A 20610-nucleotide genomic window follows, 5' to 3' on the forward strand; every position below is an offset into this window, starting at 1 on the left:
CTTATCAAATAGTCAAGGTTAGAGCAAACTGTGCTCACTGAGAGCAACAATTATATTTCCACAATACACAATAGGCCCTATTCAGAAGTGTTTCAGTTATACTAAAGTAAGGTGGATCAGGTCACAGGAGTAAACATTTTAATTTCTCTAACAGTGTGTGTGTGTGTGTGTATTTGATTGCTTCTTTTGTTTTTATGTAATTTATGCCTGAAAATACAAGAAAAATGTCCCATTGCTCTCAGGGGGATGCCAAAATGTAAACAACAAACAGCTGAAATTAAAAACAGAAAATAACACACATGCAGATGCCGAGTGTTCTCTTTTATATTTCCAGTATAGACCTATTGATCAACAGACAACACGGAGTATTTACAGTGAATTCCCATGTACATTTTATTTCTTCACATCTACAGAGGTCCATTCCATATATAATATTTACACTGCTGAATCAGTCTACTGCTGCTGAACTAATATGGGTAACAAATAACAGTACTCGTGTACACTAATATCTGCCATATGTCTGGATTTAAGAGTACTTGCTCATATTAATACCATATTCTGTCTTCATTAACCTGGGCTATTATACATCTTGGTATTGTGTGGTACACAAAATGCAAAATCTCTCAAACAGTAACATAAGTAGAAACATTGTGTCTTTGTTATTATGGTAATGATATGAAGCTCAAGTCTTTAATTAATGAGATCCAGATCTATTAAAGATCCAAACAGAACAAATGACAGATGAGTTGATCTGATCCCTCATGATTCAAATTTCATTTAAAAGGAATATGAATAAGCATTTGGTTTTCATCTGTCTCAAATATGTCCAAACATAGAGCTAGATACTACTGTGTATGCAAACATGCAGATGTAAAAAAAACAAATAGGAGGAAATGATTTGTTTAAACTGAAAGAATATGAAAAACTAAAGCAGAATGATTATTGGTCTTCTATAATTCTTCAGCAGCACAGAATTGAACCTCAAACTCAGACTGCATTCGTGCCAGACTGAAAACCATAGCAAACCACATTAAACAAGCCAGTCCCACACTTCACGTACAGTATATACAAACCATCATTCACATGTACACTTACATTGTAAGGTCATAAAGCAATTAAATCTCTGTGCCAGATATATATTTTTTATATTGTTTCAGCATTTGTTGCTGAATCTTCTCTAAAATATCTGCCTGCTGCACCAATTGTGTAAGTTTATTCACAGGGCTGTGGCTGTGGTCAGGGAAATCTGCAACATATGAGAAAATGCTAACTGTCCAGCCCACCTCAACGTTGGTTTTTAAAATCATAGTGAAGCACTGTAGGTTATGAGACACCCTTAACACAAGTAGACAATAGATTTCACAAATGAAGAAAAAAGATGACTTGTCAGAATCTATACTTGGGTGCAACCAACCTGGTCCATTGGAACTGAAGGCACATTGACCCTGGGCAATTACAGCAGGGCGGACTTATATTTAGCAAATAGAGAGAAATTTGAGGATCCACTGTGCTAAATGTTATTATTAAGCACTCAACAGTGTATGAAAGTGCCATCTTTTGTGCAATTTGCACCAAATGGATATACATACCAATAGTGGTAAATGTAATCCTTAAATAATAAGCAAAACATGTTACAATGTCAGTTATTTTTGAATTTGCACCAAATTGGACAATGAATGTTGAGGTAAGTGACACTGAGTTACAAAGTTCATATTTCTAACTTCAACAGGCTGCACTCAGACAGCAAACAGTTCCCCACAAGGCATTAAAGTATTTGTGGTTCTGATTCTGAAACAAGTTCAACAGCAGAGTTGAAGCTCTGAAGTTTTTCTGCTTCCAGCAGCTGGCAACCCTTTCATAAAGTGACTTTGATATAAAAATATGTGATTGAATGTGAGTCAATACAGCTACAGTGCAAAACATGTTTTTCTGAGGTAGAGTGCCAAACAGAAACATTAACTGTTGAAATAAAGAGTAAACTCTATCCAGTGTGGTGATTTAATTTTAATTTAACTTCAGTGTCATTTAAAATGATTTTCTAAAATACCTGCAATAAATATATTTTGCGAATGCACTGCTTAAACATCTTCCTATTTCTTGTTCTGGTTTAAAAACAAACAAACAAACAAAAAACTTTAAAACGGAATCTTGGCCATGAAGGAACTGGATTACTCTCTCAGCTTGTCACATTCAGACCTTGTTAGCATTGACACCTCATTGCAGGTAAGATACTGTACACTTCATCAATCATTAACCTTACCAAAAAGAAAAGATAAACTGAAAGCTCCTCTTCAAAGAGAAAAAGACTATAAATCAAAACTGATGTTTCCTTTGTACAATAGCCAATAAGAAATACAACACAACATTAAAATACAGCTTCAAAATAATACAGCTGGAGGCAAAAACACCTTTTCTTGTTTATCACAAAAGCAATCAAAAACTTCAAGCTTAAAGGTGAATAATAATACTTTCACAAAACCTTCCTATTAAAGAGTAGAGCTGGTCCCCCCTTTTCTCAATGAAAAAATAAATGAGGAGTCCCTGTTGGCCCTGCTGTCTTTGTCTCTTCTACACAATTAAACAATAATTTCTTATTTGCAGCTGTTTGCTCCTCACAGATATTACTGCCTCTGCTATTGGTCAGTAAAATTACATGTTAGTCCCACCATCTAGAAAAACAAACAATGCTCTTGGAGCTTCTCATTGTCAATCACAATCTGACAATAAAGATACATGTAGTCCAGCCCTATGACAAAGAAAATATGTTACTGATCCATTGTCTCTGTTTCAAAATGTCAATCATTCAAAGCGCAAGGTTAAGCCACTTCTTCTGCGGTCTTTCTGCCTGTCCATCAAACAATGCTGTCCTGCAACAGTGGCTCAAAATCCTCATCACTGTTGGTGGGAGGGTTCTCCTCGTCGCTGCCTGGTAGGGGCGTGTTGAGGTGGACGCCGGCCAGCGAGGACATTGACTCTTTGCTGTCCAGGTGGGACTTGCTGCTAAGGGACAGCTCGGAGGAAGAGGAAGTTTTCTCAGGGATGAAGAGCGCGACAAGAAAGGCGATGACCACAGTGCATGCACCCAACAGGAACGGTGGGCCAGGAATGAGCGCTCGCTGACAGACGGAGAAAAATAGTTTCACCTCTTATTTTTTAACTGTCACATGATGCAATAATGAGATATGTATAATAATAATAGTAACAGTTCCATTTTTTTGTATTTGTAATTGTACTGACTTATGTGCAAACCACTCTAGCTGCATCAACATGGCTGCAAATGACTGCATGACTAACTTTATGCATCTGGTCCTAAAAGTGGAATCACATTTGGGCATCAGTTTTTTGCAAGCTGATTTTTTAATTTAGTCATTTTTTAACAATTAAAGTAAAAAAAAAAAAAAAGCAAGATGTTATAGGAAATGTTCATACCTAGCTACCCTTAAAAAACCTATCTTAGCAGGATACTTTGCCCTGATAAATGGTGTTTTTTGGAACTGGATAAGATTAGATTACATTCAACTTTATTGTCACTGCACATGTGGGAACAAGGCAACGAAATACAGTTAGCATCTAACCAGAAGTGTGTTTTCGCAGTGCAAATAATTATAATCAGTATATAATAATTTGCATATATAAACAATATATAAAAATATATTAATAATTTCCATATATAAACAGTATACAGAGGGAGGTAAGGACAATGAGTGCAAATGAGCAAAGATATCACACATTAGCAACAAGCTAGCTTGACACATTACTTTAAAATATATCTTAAATAGAACATTTAAATCTTTTCAGAAATTCTGCACAGACAAAATTAACCATTGTTACATTTCTGAAAATGACAAGGAAAGCAGATTGAAAAACAGTACCTCGGAGGGGCTTTGCAGAGGCAGGGGGTCGATATTGTAATCACCTTGGATGGGGTCCATTGTGTTGAGTTCGACATTGAACAGGAAGAAGATGAACCCATACAGAGCTGGACCCAGACCATTACACAGACCTCTGATCCCTGTGATCATTCCCTGAACCACACCTGGAGGGGGAGGAGGATGACAGGTCAGGTCACTGCTGACACAGTCAACACTGGGTGCCCTGATAAAGGCGGATGTGTTCTTTCTCCCTTAGGAACAGAACATTAGTGTTTTTTATTCCAGTTCACACTGTTCCTCTACCGTCCATCTACTTACTGATGCCGCAAAGGACCCTTTCCTCAGTTTTTCTGACCTTGTCAGTAAACATTTTCTGTTTACTCAGCTGTGCATAACAAACCATTTTACTTATCCTCGTAATGATGTAATGAATCTGTCCTCATCAGGAAAAATTACACATCCAGGAAAACATTAATCTCCTAGTGTGTCTGCTCAGTTCTGACAGTATGCATAACAACTAAGACACTTTGTTAGTTTGTCACCCCTCTGCATCTATTTACTGTATACATTACTGATTAAACTCCCAGCCTATTGTAGAGAAGAGGAGATTGTCTTCATCACCTTGTTTATCAGGATCAGCAGACTGTGACACCAGAGCAGAGACAGCTGGGAAGGTGATGGAGGACATCGCTGCTACAGCACCAGCCGCCCACATCATCCTGTTAACACACATGTGGTTAAGGGTGTGTATGCCTGATGTGTTTGTGATTTAATTTTTCTGTGTTGATTATTGAACAAATTTGTAAAAACTGATAAATCATGTTTTTCCTATCTTTAAAAGAAGTTTTACATCTGTAGAGCAAATGTAGCCTTACACGTAAACAGAAAACATCTGCACACACACATCTCACCATGGCTCTGATCCAAAGCCGTACCAGGCCAGCTGTAGGATTTGGAATCCCAAACCTAGCAGAACAGTGTTTTTATTACCCAAAGTTCTCATCAGGAGAGCGAGGAAGAGAGTCTGAGGAAAGAGAGGCAGAAAGGGAATGTTTCTATATCAAAGTTGTGTAAGTTAATATCCTAAATCCTAAACAATTACCTGAAGGTATGAGCATATTACATCTTCCAATTCAATTGCTTACACATTGCCATTTTGATGTATATGCATCTCCAGCAATAACCACAAGTTATTCATGTGTTTGTATAACATATAAAAAGCGATTTTATTTGCATACATGGCTCTTGATGACAAGTGCAGCTGGTGAGTAAATAAAGCCTGCAGTGTGTGTGCATGTGTTACCTGTGCTACGATGGACAGAATGCCCACTGCTCCAATAAACACTGCAATGGTTGTGGAGGAGAAATGTACAACCTGGAGGCAAAGACAGAAATTATTATTATTATGCTTTTTTTGAGAAACTAAATTGGTGTAAGATCATAATTCAATTTAGCATGGATCAGAACAGCAACATCCAAGGTTCCTAAGTTTGCATGATACATTTTTTGAATTTAGATAAGGTTTAAAATGAATACTATTTGGAAGTCATACTAATTGACACTACCAGGAAGATTATTGAACCAAAAGCCTAGGACAGATCTATACATTGATTCCTTTTATTAACTGTGTCATTCACGGCAGCAGTTTTTTTTTTTACTATGTGCAGGTCTAAGGCTTGACCAACATCATTTTATTAGTAGGCTGTAGGAGACTGTAGACTAGATGGCTTAGGTATATACTGATAGGTCACATGTAATAATCAGTATGGGTTACTGATTAGAGAATAGGCAGGAAACCACTGAATTAGGCAGTGGTACATCTCACCTGTCTCAGATAGAGGAAGAAGCTGGAGTACTGTCCAGCCTCAGGCAGGTAAGACAGGAACACAGTGATACAAATCAGTAAGACTGTTGAGTCCTGACCCACCTTCCTCAGAGACTAAAGGGGAGAGAGAGATGGAAAGAGAGAGGGATAGAGAGAGAGGAAATACAACACCAGTGCTGTAACACCTGGGACTCAAAGAGTCAGTGTTACAGGCTGTGACTCATATCCACAGTTTCATTTTTCTGTATTATTATCCTTAAAGGGCTTCCTTTATGGCTGTGATTATTGTTATTTTATAGCATCATTAAATTAAAATAATGTTACTATGTTGAGAAACATTTGAGGTGCCTTTGCCCATGTCTCCACTCTACATACAGTGTCCAAAAACAGAGAAGAGAATCAAATCATTGAGAACAATCTTCATGCAGCTATTATACAGATAAGACTGCTATAAGTTTATTATTCAACCAACTGACAGCAAAGGGATCGGCCTGCTCCCAGGATATGGGTGCCCCCCAGGTATTGAGCCTCATCTTGTCCGGCAGGGATTCCGGCACGGCCAGCAGGATGAAGCAGATGTCGGCCAGAGCGATCAGCGTGGCCACCAGGACCACCAGGTTGTCCCCGTACCAGGCTGACAGGTATGCTCCAATGGCTGGACTCGTCACCAGACTGGCTGCAAAAGTAGCTGAGACCTTGGGGTTTACAGAGGACAAAGAAAGAGAGAAAGCCTTATTTTACAGGCTGCAAACCCCACTAAAAGAATAACTCCATAAAAGTCAGAATAAGACTACAAAAGACTTTGCTAATTAGCAAGAAAGACTTTTGTCCAAATAAAGTATTAAGTAATTTTAGAAATAAACCCCAGCGAGTTTCCTGTTCTGAGATTGTCTGTAAGCACCCATGGCAGTTTTGTTATGAAACACACACAATGTATATCTGGACCTCCTGTTTTATTTGCCTCAGAATCTCTCTTTCACAAACTGGACGTAATTTATCATGCTGCGATCTGCTTTGTGACTGGGGCTTCATTCAGCACCAACCACTCCCACCTGTATTCTCTGCTGAAAGCGTTTTTTGACAAATTTGCTGGTTTCAAATATTTCTGTTCATTTATAAAACTCTTATTGGGGACTGGAATTGGCAACAGACCCTTAAGCTGAACTCATTCATCCCACTCTCTACTTTAAAATATTCAATACAATGAGTAGTACAAGGACATTGTACTTGCTTTTTAGCCACTCATTTACTAATGCTTGTCACTGTATATATTGCACTTTTTTTATTGTTCTTTTGACCCTCGTGTACTTTCTTCTCCTCAACCTCATGTGTCTTCCATAAAGGAAGCAGAGGCTGAGGAGTCAGAGGCTGATCTGCCCATCACCCAAGTTGAAGTCATTGAGATAGTTCGGCAGCACCTCGATAGCAAAGCACCGGTGTTGGATGAGATCCGCCATGAGTATCTCAAGCCTCTGGATGTTGTTGGGCTGACACGCCTCTGCAACATTGCGTGGTGTTCGCGGACAGTACCCCTGGACTGGCAGACCAGGCTGGTGGTCCCTCTTTAAGAAGGGGTCCGAGGCCCTTTGCTAAGGCTATCCAGTCTCTGTACAACTGGAGCAGGAGCTTGGTTCGCATTGCCGGCAGTAAGTGACTTAAGTTGGACTCTGGCAGGGCTGCCCTTTGTCACCAGTTCTGTTCACTATTTTTATGGACAGAATTTCTAGGCACAGCCAGGGGTCGGAGGGAGTCCAGTTCGGGGACCACAAGATTTTATCTCCGCTTTTTGCAGATGATGTTCTGTTGGCTCCATTGATTGCCTTCAAGATGATGTTCACTCCTTTATTTTGTAAAAACAAAACTGACAAAAAAGTTATACAGAAGCTGACCAGAAAAATCACAGTGCATACATCATTATAACAAAACATTATTTTACTTTTCTCTTGGACAACATGTCAGACAAGAGTTCTTACCAGACCATAGGCTGTACTTCTCTCTCTTTCCTCTGTCACATCAGCAACGTAGGCGAAGATGACCGAGAAGGTGACAGAGAAAGCTCCAGACATGGAGATCATGGCAAAATACCACCTGGAGAATGAGCATGTGTGAGAAACTCAACAGTTTTCACTGTGCAAATAAACGGTGTACATTCTGGTACAAATATTTTATATTTAATTCAAGTATTAATTTGAGGATTTGTTTACAACATTAAGATTGTGTCAACAGCATGTCCTACCAGGGGCTGAGCCTCATCAGAGGGATTGGAGCGCAGGTGAAGAAGACTGTGACCAACAGGAAGGAGCGCCTCCCCCACACATCTGACAATGCACCAATCAGAGGAGCAGACATGAATGACAGCAGACCCTAGACAGAAACAAGTGGAGTCAGTGACATCATTTACAAGAACCCACATTAATTCAAACCTACAAACATTAGCATTAGTTTTCTAGTCATGGTACAGTGGATGGCTTAGCTTGTGAAACTGGTTAAATAAGACTGATTATACAGGAATATTCTTTAAAAATGTAACAATATCCAGTTACAAAATTGAATTTCTTACCTTCACACCCTGAATGAGCCCATTCATGAGGAACGTGTGCTGGGGAAATGTCTCATGTAAAACCTATGAATAGAGACGACACCAAAATTAATAAAATCTTAAATTTCAGGGCTTCAGCAAAAAAAACAAAACAAAACAAAACAGCAAGATACACTATTTGCATCTCATGTCACAAGTTACAAACTATTTACAAATCATTTTTGTGCCTTATATTGTAGGAGAAACATAACCTGTGAATGATGCATCCAGGCACTATTCAGGATGGTGAGTGAGGTTGAGTGTTGACATTCATTTACTGACAGAAATCTTTCCATCCATACTGATACCAACTATATTCCATTGGTTTTGTTATAAATACAAAAATAAATGTTTGTTATTGCTGTACTTTTTTCAACACACTATGTTAACTATGTTACCACACCAAGCTAAACTTCCAAATCGTAACCCTCTTACAGTTGTTCTCAATCACTTTGGCTCATTTCTCAAATGAAAAGAGCATTTTTCAACACATAAATTTTTTGTTTTGCTTATTTAGTAAGCTACCAAAGTTTTTTTTCCCTCATTTTTATGGGATTTGTTTTTATTTATATTTTTCAAAAGGGCATAATTTGTTTCAACCATATTGTAATCATAATGTAGCTATCACGTTGAAAAAAGCATCTATGCATTTTGACCAGTATGGCACAAACGATAACAAAATGACTCTTCATTTTGGTGGCATTGGCCAATCAACTGACACAAAAATTTGGTTTTGAAATGTAAATTAAATGTTTTGGGTGACTTACTACCTTTTGCAAACATGCAATAAAGTTTTGTTGTATGATCAAACTGTAGTGAGTTACAGTTTAGAGAATGTTAAGTCTGTTTTGAAAAATGAGCCACAGCAATTGAGAAAAACTGTAACATGCTCATTTCATTCAAAAATGCATATCCATAGTATCGCTGTGTGTGAACCCTACTAGTTACTCGGACGTTGATACAAATATGAGACTGCCATCTTCCTGCCACGGCACAGTGTTACTCACAGTGAGCATCGGTGTGGTGAGCAAGCCCCAGGCGAAGAACTCCAGGAAGATCACCACCACTGCGTGATACACACTAGGCCTGCCAATACCCTGCTGGAGCTGAAATACACATTTCACAGTTGCTGTTACATTTTAATGTGACTTTACAATCACAGATCTAAACCAGATCAGTTTATTCATCATGGTTAGCCTGTGAGAACAGTTTTATTATGTCTTCTTTACAGCTGGAGAAACTCTGTCAAAACAACCCTGATGACATCACTGTGACTTGAATCTCTACTTGGGCAACAAATTTATAGCCTTACAAACTGGGATTTGGAGTTTAAAAGCCATAAGTTTTTTTTCATGTAATTAAACTAATGAAGAAACTAATGGTATTCAAATTGTATTATGGTATTTGTAGGAAGTGCAGTACGTGGTCTACTGCTGTAATAATTGAATCTAATTATTACAGCTAATTATTTTATTAACTAGTTCTTATAAAGCAAGCACACCAAACATTCTTTTGTCAAGACATCTAAAAACATCGTGCTAGACCCTGGAGAACTGGATGGCATTTTCAGTTGGTTGGTCTACTACGCTGGTGCTAACCAAAAGCTCAACAACTACTGACATTTTGTAAAGACATTCAAGATCCCCATGGGTTGCAATCTACTGACTTCAGTGATGTTCTATTGTTTTTAATCATTTTTTAATGTCTGACACTACTTGCCAACATTATATTTGTTTAATAACATTAGCATCTATCCACAGTGGGTTAGTTCCTGTACCAGTGCCAAATCAAACTTACAGTGAGGGATACAAGAAAAGTAGACTTTAAAACAGCACTGCTTGGCTCTTCTAACTTAAAACCTTCCTCCACCCCAAGAGGCTCTTCATGGCTCAGCACCACAGTACATCTCTGACATGTTGGTTTCGTATGAACCATCTTGGACTCTGAGAACATCAGGGACAGGCTTTCTGCTCGTGCCCAGAGTCAGGACTAAACAGGGAGAAGCAGCGTTTCAGTTCTATGCAGCTAAAATCTGGACTAGTGATGATGTTAGACAATCCTCATCTCTGACAATGTTTAAGTCCTAGCTAAAAACTCTTCGTTTTAGTGCAGCATATGACAACTGAAAGTGTTTTATCTACACTCATTCTCTTTTAATTTCATTTCAAGTTAATTTCTATTCTGTTTACTGTTTTTTTTAATTTTGGCCTATATACTTTTAACTTGTCTTTCATTTCTGTACAGCACTTTAAATTATTCTGTGTATGAATTGTGGTATATAAATAATCTTGCCTTGACTTGCCTACAATAAAAAAAATCATAAAATGGTCTTTGGAAGCACCTTGTCATAGAATTTTTATGAAATACAACATACAATACATTGGCTGTATAGCCTTAGCTGTTTTCTGGTGAGCTGATGCACATTGGATGCTTGGAAACAGGACAGTGGTGATACCACCAGTGTGTTTCTTTAACACTTGTAGTTCCTACTGGGCTAATACGATAAATATAATATTATTGTACATGCAGAGAGAGGTGATTTTTCACATTAATGAACAACATAAAATGAATGAGTATGGCTATTAGTGTACTATCTACTCAGCTGCATCAAGATTTCTTGAGGGAAAAACCCTAGCATCAAGGACCGCTACTAACAGTTCTTTTCATTTGTGTGTTTACTGGTCCAGAGAATATCAAAAAACAGTGAAAAATGTTGAACAGCGTCCCAGAACATTTCCAAAACATAAAGATGATAACTGTACTATCACAGAAACAGAAAATAGCAGCAAATCTTTACATCCACAGAAGCTGGAGCCAGTAAATATTTAACTTTTGTAAAATTGTAAATAGGACATAAATCCTGGCATATAGTGCCTGCATCATTTAGTTCACTTTGTTTATTATAAGTCTGTTTATATTTTTTAATTTGATTCCTCATCTAGCTCCTTTATGCTGTTTCTAGGGTTGCAACTCATGATTATTTTCATTATCAATCAATCTAATCACTATTTTCCAATACATTCATTGTTTATTGAGCGTTTAAAATGTCTGAAAATTTTGAAAAATGACATTTTGTCAGATCCCAAGGAGATCTACCCTCAAATATCCAGTTTTGTCTGACAAAAAACAAAACCCAAAGACATTAAATATAAACCAGAGAAAAGCAGCTGAAGCTGAAATCAAACACGGCAGGAACAAATTTGTTGTTCTGGGTGGTCTTAAAAGAAGGGAAATGTCTGGCTGTTTTCATGCACTTGGTTAAAATGGAGGCTGACGGAGCCGTGGTGTTGAATCTGCAGTGTCTGTCTGGCCTCAGTGTATTTCTGGCAGAGAGCTGTTATGTAACAGATAATGGTTCATTCCGATCACCGTGCGCTAAGCCTTCTGTGCGCTCTGCCTTGTCTCCATCAAGCACCATTTAGGACCAGATCGCGTGTTCACGTTCATCTGATTACTATGCCTGTGATCACAGTAGTTCACAGTCAACACAAACCAGCTGAACCGTTTTTTCACCTGATGCTGAATCTGAACCGTGCGTCATGTGATCAATATTATGTCATACACATAGTGACATTTTTCCTCATAGAAATCAAAGCTTGGAGCGTTACCACCTGGAAGCAGATGTACAAAGCATGTGATTGAACATAATCAGTCTAATGTTACACAATCTGGAAACACTAACGCTCAGTGGAAACGCTCTGCGGATTAATGCGATCATACAGGTTGTTAAAGCCACAATAAAACTGGAGCAAAATGGCGGGTCATCCACCCACCGTGCCTCCGTCCTTCATGATGATCTTCTTGACCAGCACCACCCGGCTGGTGCCCGCTGGGGGTTCCCCTGCCATCTCTTCACACCTGCCGCGGGTCACGAAGCACCCATGTCGCGTAGATATCCGCGGTTCTCCGGATACTTCCAGGGTGCCTCCTTTTTGTGGCCCCAAAGAGGCTAAACTGCTCCTGCACGATAATGACAGAACACAAACCGTGATGGACACTTTCCACGACGTCTCCCGGTAGATGCGCAAGTCCGCACTTCGCCTGCAAAGACCCGACACCGACAAGTTCGACAGAAGAGTGGGACTTCCGGCTCCGGTTGCTCTTCAGAACAAAAGCATACATTCACTAATTCATTAACTACAGATTTCATAGGTTGTACCCAAATAACCATTATTTCAGGAATCATAATATAAACATTAATGTCAACTGTGGAAAGTTGGGGCCCCTGTGGGCAAAAAAAAAAAAAAAAAGCCCAGTGTGGGCCCCGTTATCGGCGTGAAATGCGAGGCACAAGCGGGCCCCACACTATCGGGCCCAGGTGGGGTCCTAGTGGGCTGTGGGCAGCCCACACGGAATATTTATATTATTAGGAATATTTATGTTACTAAACAAAAATATATAAAAAAACTTTATTATATTATATTACAAAATGTTTATAATAAATTATAAATTAAACTATTTGAATATTTATTTTAAAAAGATTTTGAAGATATTTGAAGATTTTCAGTCAGGATTTAGAGCACATCATAATACAGAAACAGCACTTGTTTCTATACTTGTCCTCCTAGACCTTAGTGCTGCATTTGACACTACTGACCACAACATCTTTTTTGCTTTCTTGTAAAGTGCCATGAGATGATTGAATTGTAATTTGGCGCTACATAAATAAAATTGAATGGAATTAAAATATTTAATATTTCATTATTAATAATTGTCGAGTTAATTTGTGTTGCAATTTAATCACACTTAATTTCTATCTGTACTAAATGTACCTTAAATTAATACTTTTCAAGTTTTTAATACTCTAATCAACATTGGCATAGACATACATGGATGCTTTATGCAAATGTATGTGAAACTACCCTAAACATACAGCATAAAGAACATAGACATGTTTCAAAGACGATAGATGTTTTTCAAAGAACTTGTTCATGTCTATTAAAAACATGGAAAAAAAGAACATAGAAAAAACACAAGTTCCCATTATTTCTCTTTCTTTGCACTGAGACAGTTTCTCAAACAGACAAGCCAAATTTATTCACATCAACAATAAACGCAGACGTTTGTCTTGTCGATAGAACCATCTGACATCGTTTTGTAAATAAGCTTACCGTTCAGATTACCCTTTTCTCTCTCCATTTTTGTTTGCTGGTGCACTCTTTACTGTCTATGGCTGCATTTTAGATGGGCTACGGCCACGGGTCAAACGGGAAATGGGCGCTGCGTTAATAGAATTAGTGCAGTTAAAATGAATTTGCGTTAACGCGTTAATTTTGACAGCCCTAACATATATTCATATGAAAATACCTCGTCTAACTTCAACGAAATGCAAAGGAGTGAAAATGGGGAAACACTCTTTCAGCTATTGCTTTTTATTACCTGACCTACACGAGCCAGCTACTCATAGCTTTGCATAGCAACAAAGACATCTGAAGGACTTTAGGTTGAACATAATTACTGGGTGCCATGTCATGAAGTCAGACATGCACCTTCGTTGTTTTTGCCCATTTCGAAATCCCATGTTCTTTCCTCAGCTGAATATTATGTGTTTACTAAGGGTTTAATGGAGGAATGTGTATTAAATTAAACTATGCAGGTGTTCCTATTTTTCTTATAATTCAGTCTGAGAATACACAATTCACACACACAATGTGTGTTTGTATAGAAGTGGTCAGAGTTTTGCCCTGGTTGGTGATCAGGTGTACATGTTTGGAGGTTGTGGAGCAGGAGGAGAGTTCTGTAAAGATCTCTATGTCCTCAGTGTTCCAGCGTCCCAGAACTACCCCCCTCTTTGCCTACACCCGTACCCCCACCACAACAGCTATGCTACCAGTTAGACTATTGCTTCTAATGAGCCCCTTAGCAACATTCAACCTGAAAATCTACCATAACACTGAACATGACGTAACAATAGCATACCAACCATAAAACATAGCATAACATAACAACATAACATAGCAATCACAATGGACATAACATTCGCTCCCCCGCTGCAGAGCGGGCCCCCCAAGCCGACAACACCACGCGCCTCGCCAGGAAACACGCGCGGGCCACCAGCAGTGCCCACCCTCTGCACCAGGCAGGCAGCGTAGCCCAGCCACCAGCCCCGACGCGACCAACAACGTCCCCCCGCACCAGGCAGCCCAGAGCCGCGTTACAGAAGTTCCCACTGCCACACCATCCCACCGCCGCCACGCCACGCCACGCCACGCCACGCCACGCCACGCCACGCCATGCCCACCGCCATGCCATGCCCACTGCCACACCATGCAGCCACTAATAACTATGCGATCCTCGTTTGCCAGTACACAGCTTGTCAAACGCTGCTGCGATCCAACACTGCTGCAGTGGAATCGGATGGAGGAAAACTCCTGGCTGGACAATCACTGGGACAAGGAGTTGCACATTTCCCACACAGCTCCCATTCTTTTCACTCTCCTCAACCGTCCGAAGCCACACGCGCTTTCGACCATTCTTGGCCTCCAAATTGGCAGCCTACAGGCAGCAGAGCAGCAGCCAGTGGGAAAAATAGCTGAGATGTGGTGGAGTAAGATGACCTGTCTCTTGCTGCAGGAAACCACGAACCACATCCTCACTGACTTCTGAGGTTGTTATTAAAGAATGATCAGACAAAACAGGATTTTGGGGAAGAACTATTAAATGTTCAATTTCGATGCCATAGGTCAGAACAAGCTCAAGGGTGGGATTAAAACAGTGGGTGGGTGTATTAACATTTTGAGTGAAACCAATTGAATCTTATATAGAATTAAATGCAGTGCTGAGACTATTTTCAACATCTACATGAATGTTAAAATCTCCCACTATAATGACTTTACCTGAACTAAGCACTAAATCAGACAGGAAGTCTGGAAATTCAGTTAAAAACTCTGAGTAAGGGACAGGTGGATGGTACACAATGACAAGTAGAACTGTTTTTTGTGTTTTCCAGTTTGGATGTGAGAGACTAAGAGTGAGGCTCTCAAATGAGTTATAACTGTTCTGAGGATGAAAAATTAATAAGTTTGAGTAGAAGATTGCAGCTACTCCTCCACCTCGACCTGTGCTTCGAGGAACATGATAATTTTTATGACTGAGGGGGGTTGATTCATTCAGACTGACATATTCATCCTGCTTTAGCCAGGTTTCAGTAAGACAGAGTAAGTCAATTTAGTGATCAGTTATCAAATCCTTTATTAACAGAGATTTAGATGAAAGAGACCCGATATTTAATAATCCACATCTGACTGTTCTGTTTTTCTGTTCAATAAGAGAAGTGGTCTTAATTTTTATTAGGTTTTTATGAATAACTCCTCTTCTGTTAACATTAGATTTATTTGATTTATATGTTCGAGGTGCAGACACAATCTCTATGTGGTTTTAAGGGGGATGACGGCTCTAAAGAAACTGCAGAGAGGCATTTTAGACTGAGTCTCTGCGCCCCGGTCCCCACTCTGGATTGTCAAATTTAGGTTGGCTAATAAACTCGGCCAAATTTCTAGAGATGAGAGCTGCACCGGTTACTCCAATCGGAGGTCATTAAAATTAATGTTGAGTTGGTGTGTAACTTTGCTAAATTAATGTCGGACTCCATAATTTTCTCTGGACCCCTCCCCAATCTGACCAGCGATGACATGTTTAGCCGCATGTCGTCGTTCTGTCACTGGCTGTCTAGGCGGTGTCCAGCAAACGATGTGGGCTTCATAGACAACTAGGCCACTTTCTGGGGCCACTTTGAATAGTGGGATAGATGCCGTCTCTCGCTACCAGACCAGGTTTTCCCCAGAAGCCATGTTACTAGCTAGCTAAGCTAACTGGTAGGCTAACGAATGCTAAGTCAGGAAATAGCAATAAATACTGGTCAAAATAGAAAGGTACTTGACTAGTACCAGAATGTAGGAGTTAATTAATTATTTATAGAGTTTAGTTGGTTTTTAGGTGTGCTAGACTATAGCTAGTCTGTTGCTAATCTGTAGACGAGCTATACAACACAGACAACACGACACGCTTGCAATAGGAAGTGATTCACTTACCTGGAAACAGGAAGCAAGTCAGACACATCAGATTCTGTGTTATTCAACAAAATACACTGACTGTTGGCAAGTGTGATGAATATATTTTCTTCCTCATAAATTGATTTTTAAAAGGATTGTTTACATTTATATTTTGCCAGTCTAGAAGCCTTCTTCTCTCTTGCCTTTGTTGGTGCTTTTCTGCCTATCTTGGCACCACTTGTAGACAAGTAAAATAGTGTGACTTAGTTAACAGGGACCAAGGATCTACTTGCACAAAACCAGCTCCACCATATGTACTCAATATTTTAATTTCCAAAGAATACTTTTTAGTGTCTGAGCCCTAAACCTTGTGTTTGTACTTTTTAGAAAACCCATTGTGGCATAAAATAGACGTAAAGGGAGAATTGCCTGAAGCCTGTAGCAGACACTGCCCACCGTGATAAGGTACTCACATACACAAAGACACACACAGGTTTTCAAGGAAACTGAACTGGTAATACATGACTGTATAATAATGTGTATGTATGTATATATATTTCTTTATGTGGGTGGCACAGTGGTGCTTCACAGTTTTCATAGTTATATATACGGACATGCAGGTTAGGTTGATTGGTGGCTCTAACTAACTAGTGTCTAACTCTGTAGGCATGAATGATTGTTTGTGTCATGACCTGGTCATTTTGACTTCGTGTTTCATGCTTTTATGTTGAAGGGTCATGCAGGATTTAGTTTTGTTCATGTTTTGTTCTCTTTACTTTGTCCTGATTTCGTCCTGAATTGTTTTCACCTGTCTCTTGTTTAGTCCTTTGCTTTATATACCTTTGTTCATCTATTGTTTAGTTACCAGGTTGTCTGTTGAGATACACTTACGTTCCATGCCTAGAGTGCCTGAATTTGCCACGCCTCAAGTCTGCTTTGTTTTCTCTTTTGGATTTTGATCATGGACTGCTCTTTTGTTTTCCCAGGGTTAAGTTGTTTCTTTTCTTTATGTGTTTTGTTTCAAGACTGTTCTTGCCCAAAGGTGTTTTGCGTTTGTCTTCCCTGATTCTCCTCACCATGTTGAGTAGATGTGTCTTGTTCCCTTAGTGTGCACCCTCATGCTTTTCTCTGTTCATGTTTTTCCCGTGGTCTGATATGTCCCCAAGTGCGTGTGTGACCCAGACCTTCATGCCTTGTTTCCCTTTCATGTCTATGTCCCCCTGTGGTCTGGTGAGTTCCCCTCAGTGTGTGTGACCCAGACCTTCATGCCTTGTTTCCTCTTGTAGTTCATGTTTCATGTTCTCTTATAGTCTGGTGTGTCTGAACCCCTGTCTTGTCCCTGCGTCCTTGTAGGCCTGTGTGACCCCAGTGTGTGTGTGTGTCCCAGGTCCCATGTCTTGTCCCCTTTAGTTCATGTGGTCTCGTCCTTTCTGTTCACGCCCCCTCACGTCCCCAGGGTTCCAGCTTTCTTGTTTCAGTTTTGAGTTTCAATAAAGTTTCACCTTGCACCTTGAGTACCAGAGTGGGCGCATTTTAGGTCCTAAATAATTAATTAACCCCCGATTCCTGACAGTTTGTAGACAGCTGGATACTGACAATCATGGGGTATATGTGTCCAGTATCAGACACATATACCCAAAGTGCAAAAAAGCAAAAAATATATATGTATAGGCTTTATTTTTTTGTATCAATCCATTTTATTAACCATTTATGCTCATCCATTATACACGGCCATGTTTGTAGTCTTCATATTGTCATTTTATTTCAGGTTCATGTCATGTTTTTTTTCATATCATAAACAACATGTAGTTACTTAAATGAACAGGACCACAGGACCGTGATCTAACAAGCTATAAGCATGTTATATAGGCGCAACGTCTTGTCTTTCTTTGCCACGAAAAAGAAACCGGCCCCGGCGGGAGAGGAGGGAGGGTAGATAATGCCTGATACTAGGGACTCCCTTATGTGTTTTTCTATTGCCTTTCTCTCATGGCGCGACAGGCTACACAGCCGAGAGATAATGGGCGGAGCGGAGACAGTATGAAAGGCAATGGCAACTCCAGCGCACAATCTTACCTTGAACCCAATCAATGTGGGGTTTATGCTGGCAGTAGTGATGGTTAGTTCGGATCATTTGACTGATTCGGTTCTTTGAATCTCGGTCAGCAAAATAAACAAATCTTTTCGACTCATTTCGTTCACTTCAGCAGAATGTAATTAAAATGTTACATGTTAATTCCCCAACACATACTTACACACATATTGATCACGTTTCGAATAAGAAAGAACTGTAATGCCACCAAGGTCATATTATAAGTAATAGCCTACCTGCGTCTTGAGGCTCTGGAGTCTGTTACTTCATCGCCTCACCTCCAGATTTCTTTGGGTCAATTCGTTCCTTTCTCACGTGACATCCGAAACTAAGCTATCCCGTGCCGTCTTCTGTCTGCCCAACAGCAGACTGATATATCTCTTGCGCCTTTGGTTCGAGTCGTTCGCGCATCACGTAACAGCCCCATAGGCTTAGACTAATGACTCAAACCCGAGGACTCGAAAGGTGAACTAATCTTTTCTGTTTACTGATCTCATGTGATGCACGGTCAACACAAAATGAACGAATCACTGCCCGAGAGGACTTCATGTTCTTGAGTCATGGGAAAGATTTGTTCAAAATGAACGAATCGTACATGAACGACACATCACCAACTGGCAGAGCCAGGGATAGCCTAACACAAGCGCTGTCTGGGGAGACAAGATCATTTTGAGGCTAATCTCCAACCTGTGGTTACCGGAGAAGAGGAAAGTAAGCAGCTCAGACGTGTGGGTAACACTGGCTAAGAGGCGCCTGTCCAGCGTATCCGCACGGATAGATTGGGCTAATGGGCAAAGCTGAATTTGGAGGTGCTGAGCCAGTTCCGCGTCTAAAAAGTTACCGTCGGCCCCTGAGTCAACGAGGGTTGAGAGAGGACTGGTCTCGTGGTTGAGGACCAGCGTGGTGGGTAGAGAAAACCTGGTTCATCCCCCACCAGGTTCATTGATGAGCCGATTCTCTTGGTTGGTCTGGGCAGGAGGCTAGCTGTGAACCCGAAGTGTCACAGTGGGGGCAGCGGCCCTGCCGTTTCCGCCGTCGTCGCTCTCCGTGTGTCCAATGCTGCATGGGCTCTTCAGGATCCTCCGACAGTAGCAACTGTTTGAAATTCAATGGAATAATCCCATACACTCTGTGGCCCCATACAGTATGTAAATAGATTATTTCATCATTCTTATTGTTTTGATTAGACTGTCTGTTCTTTTTGTCCCCCCTATTAAATCCTTTGGAGGACATCTACTTACTTGGCAGAAGCACAAATGAGGACGGCAGTGGGCAAAGCAATATCATTTTCAGTGGGATCGACTGAAAATGGGTGCACAACCCACATGTGTCCCTCTCTGGGATCCTCAGGAAAGTATTCATTAAATTTCTCTGCCAGTTGTGAGAGGTGCACAACCCACACGCGTCCCTCTCTGGGATCCTCAGGAAAGTATTCATTAAATTTCTCTGCCAGTTGTGAGAGGTGCTGACAGACTGAATGACTGATCTTCACCTGAGGGTGAAACTTTATTATGAATTGTGAATTTATTATGAACTTTATTGTGAACCTCTAAACTTTAGAGTATCTCTATCATAGTATCAGGCAGATACTCGATCGTGCACCAGAAGCTAAATGGACCCAATGTTTTCTCCACCATGAAAGCCTTGCAGCAAAAAAAATGTCACCAGAGTTCCACGAGGTGATGGATGTAAGTGTGAAAACCATCAACTTCATAAAAATAATGCTGTGAACTCCAGATGTTTTGCTAAACTTTGTGAGGGCATGGAAGCAGATCACTTCCAGCTGCTCTATCTATCACAGTGAGGTGAGATGGCTCTCAAGAGGACTTGACCTCAAGCGATTGTTTGAGCTGAGGAATGAGCTTTTTCTCTTTTCTCACTGAGAGAAAATCTCCTCTTGCACATTACTATACCAACACCAAGTTCACAGCTAAACTTGCCTATCTCTGTGACATTTTTTCTCTGCTGAACCAACTGAACATCTCACTTCAAGGGAGAAATAGCAACATATTTTTTGTTGCAGACAAAGTTCAAGCTTTCAAGAGGGAACTTGCTTTGTGGACTAAGAGGGCCCAGGAAGAGAGAATGGACGTTTCCACTTTTGTCTGGCATTTTGGAAAACTCCCCTCAGGTGAAGATCAGTCATTCAGTCTGTCAGCACCTCTCACAACTGGCAGAGAAATTTAATGAATACTTTCCTGAGGATCCCAGAGAGGGACACATGTGGGTTGTGCACCCATTTTCAGTCGATC

General features: G+C 40.2%; 1 protein-coding gene across 1 annotated transcript; it reads right to left on the reverse strand.

Annotated features, from left to right (window-relative positions):
* Positions 1–379: 379 nt before the first annotated feature.
* On the reverse strand, positions 380–13414 carry LOC113124676 (hippocampus abundant transcript 1 protein-like). The gene is made up of 13 exons (XM_026297725.1): positions 13387–13414; positions 12049–12374; positions 9283–9381; positions 8258–8320; positions 7934–8061; positions 7671–7785; positions 6174–6392; positions 5698–5811; positions 5176–5247; positions 4784–4896; positions 4494–4591; positions 3873–4036; positions 380–3116 (listed from the first exon to the last, which is right to left on the reverse strand). The coding sequence occupies exons 1-13, from the start codon at positions 13412–13414 to the stop codon at positions 2853–2855; spliced, it is 1803 nt and encodes a 600-aa protein (XP_026153510.1). The 3' UTR covers positions 380–2852.
* Positions 13415–20610: the final 7196 nt, after the last annotated feature.

Source organism: Mastacembelus armatus, chromosome 12, assembly GCF_900324485.2.
Source record: "Mastacembelus armatus chromosome 12, fMasArm1.2, whole genome shotgun sequence".
NCBI lineage: Eukaryota > Metazoa > Chordata > Actinopteri > Synbranchiformes > Mastacembelidae > Mastacembelus > Mastacembelus armatus.

What these genes read in the sequence shown, in the direction of transcription:
- LOC113124676 (XM_026297725.1), bottom strand. Translation starts at nt 13,414, where the DNA reads ATGGAGAGAGAAAAGGGTAATCTGAACG. An exon ending in TTCTGTCCATCGTAGCACAG is followed by an intron (nt 4,897 to 5,175) that starts GTAACACATGCA and finishes CTCTTTCCTCAG; the next exon opens with ACTCTCTTCCTCGCTCTCCT. An exon ending in GGCTTTGGATCAGAGCCATG is followed by an intron (nt 4,592 to 4,783) that starts GTGAGATGTGTG and finishes GTGTGTTAACAG; the next exon opens with GATGATGTGGGCGGCTGGTG.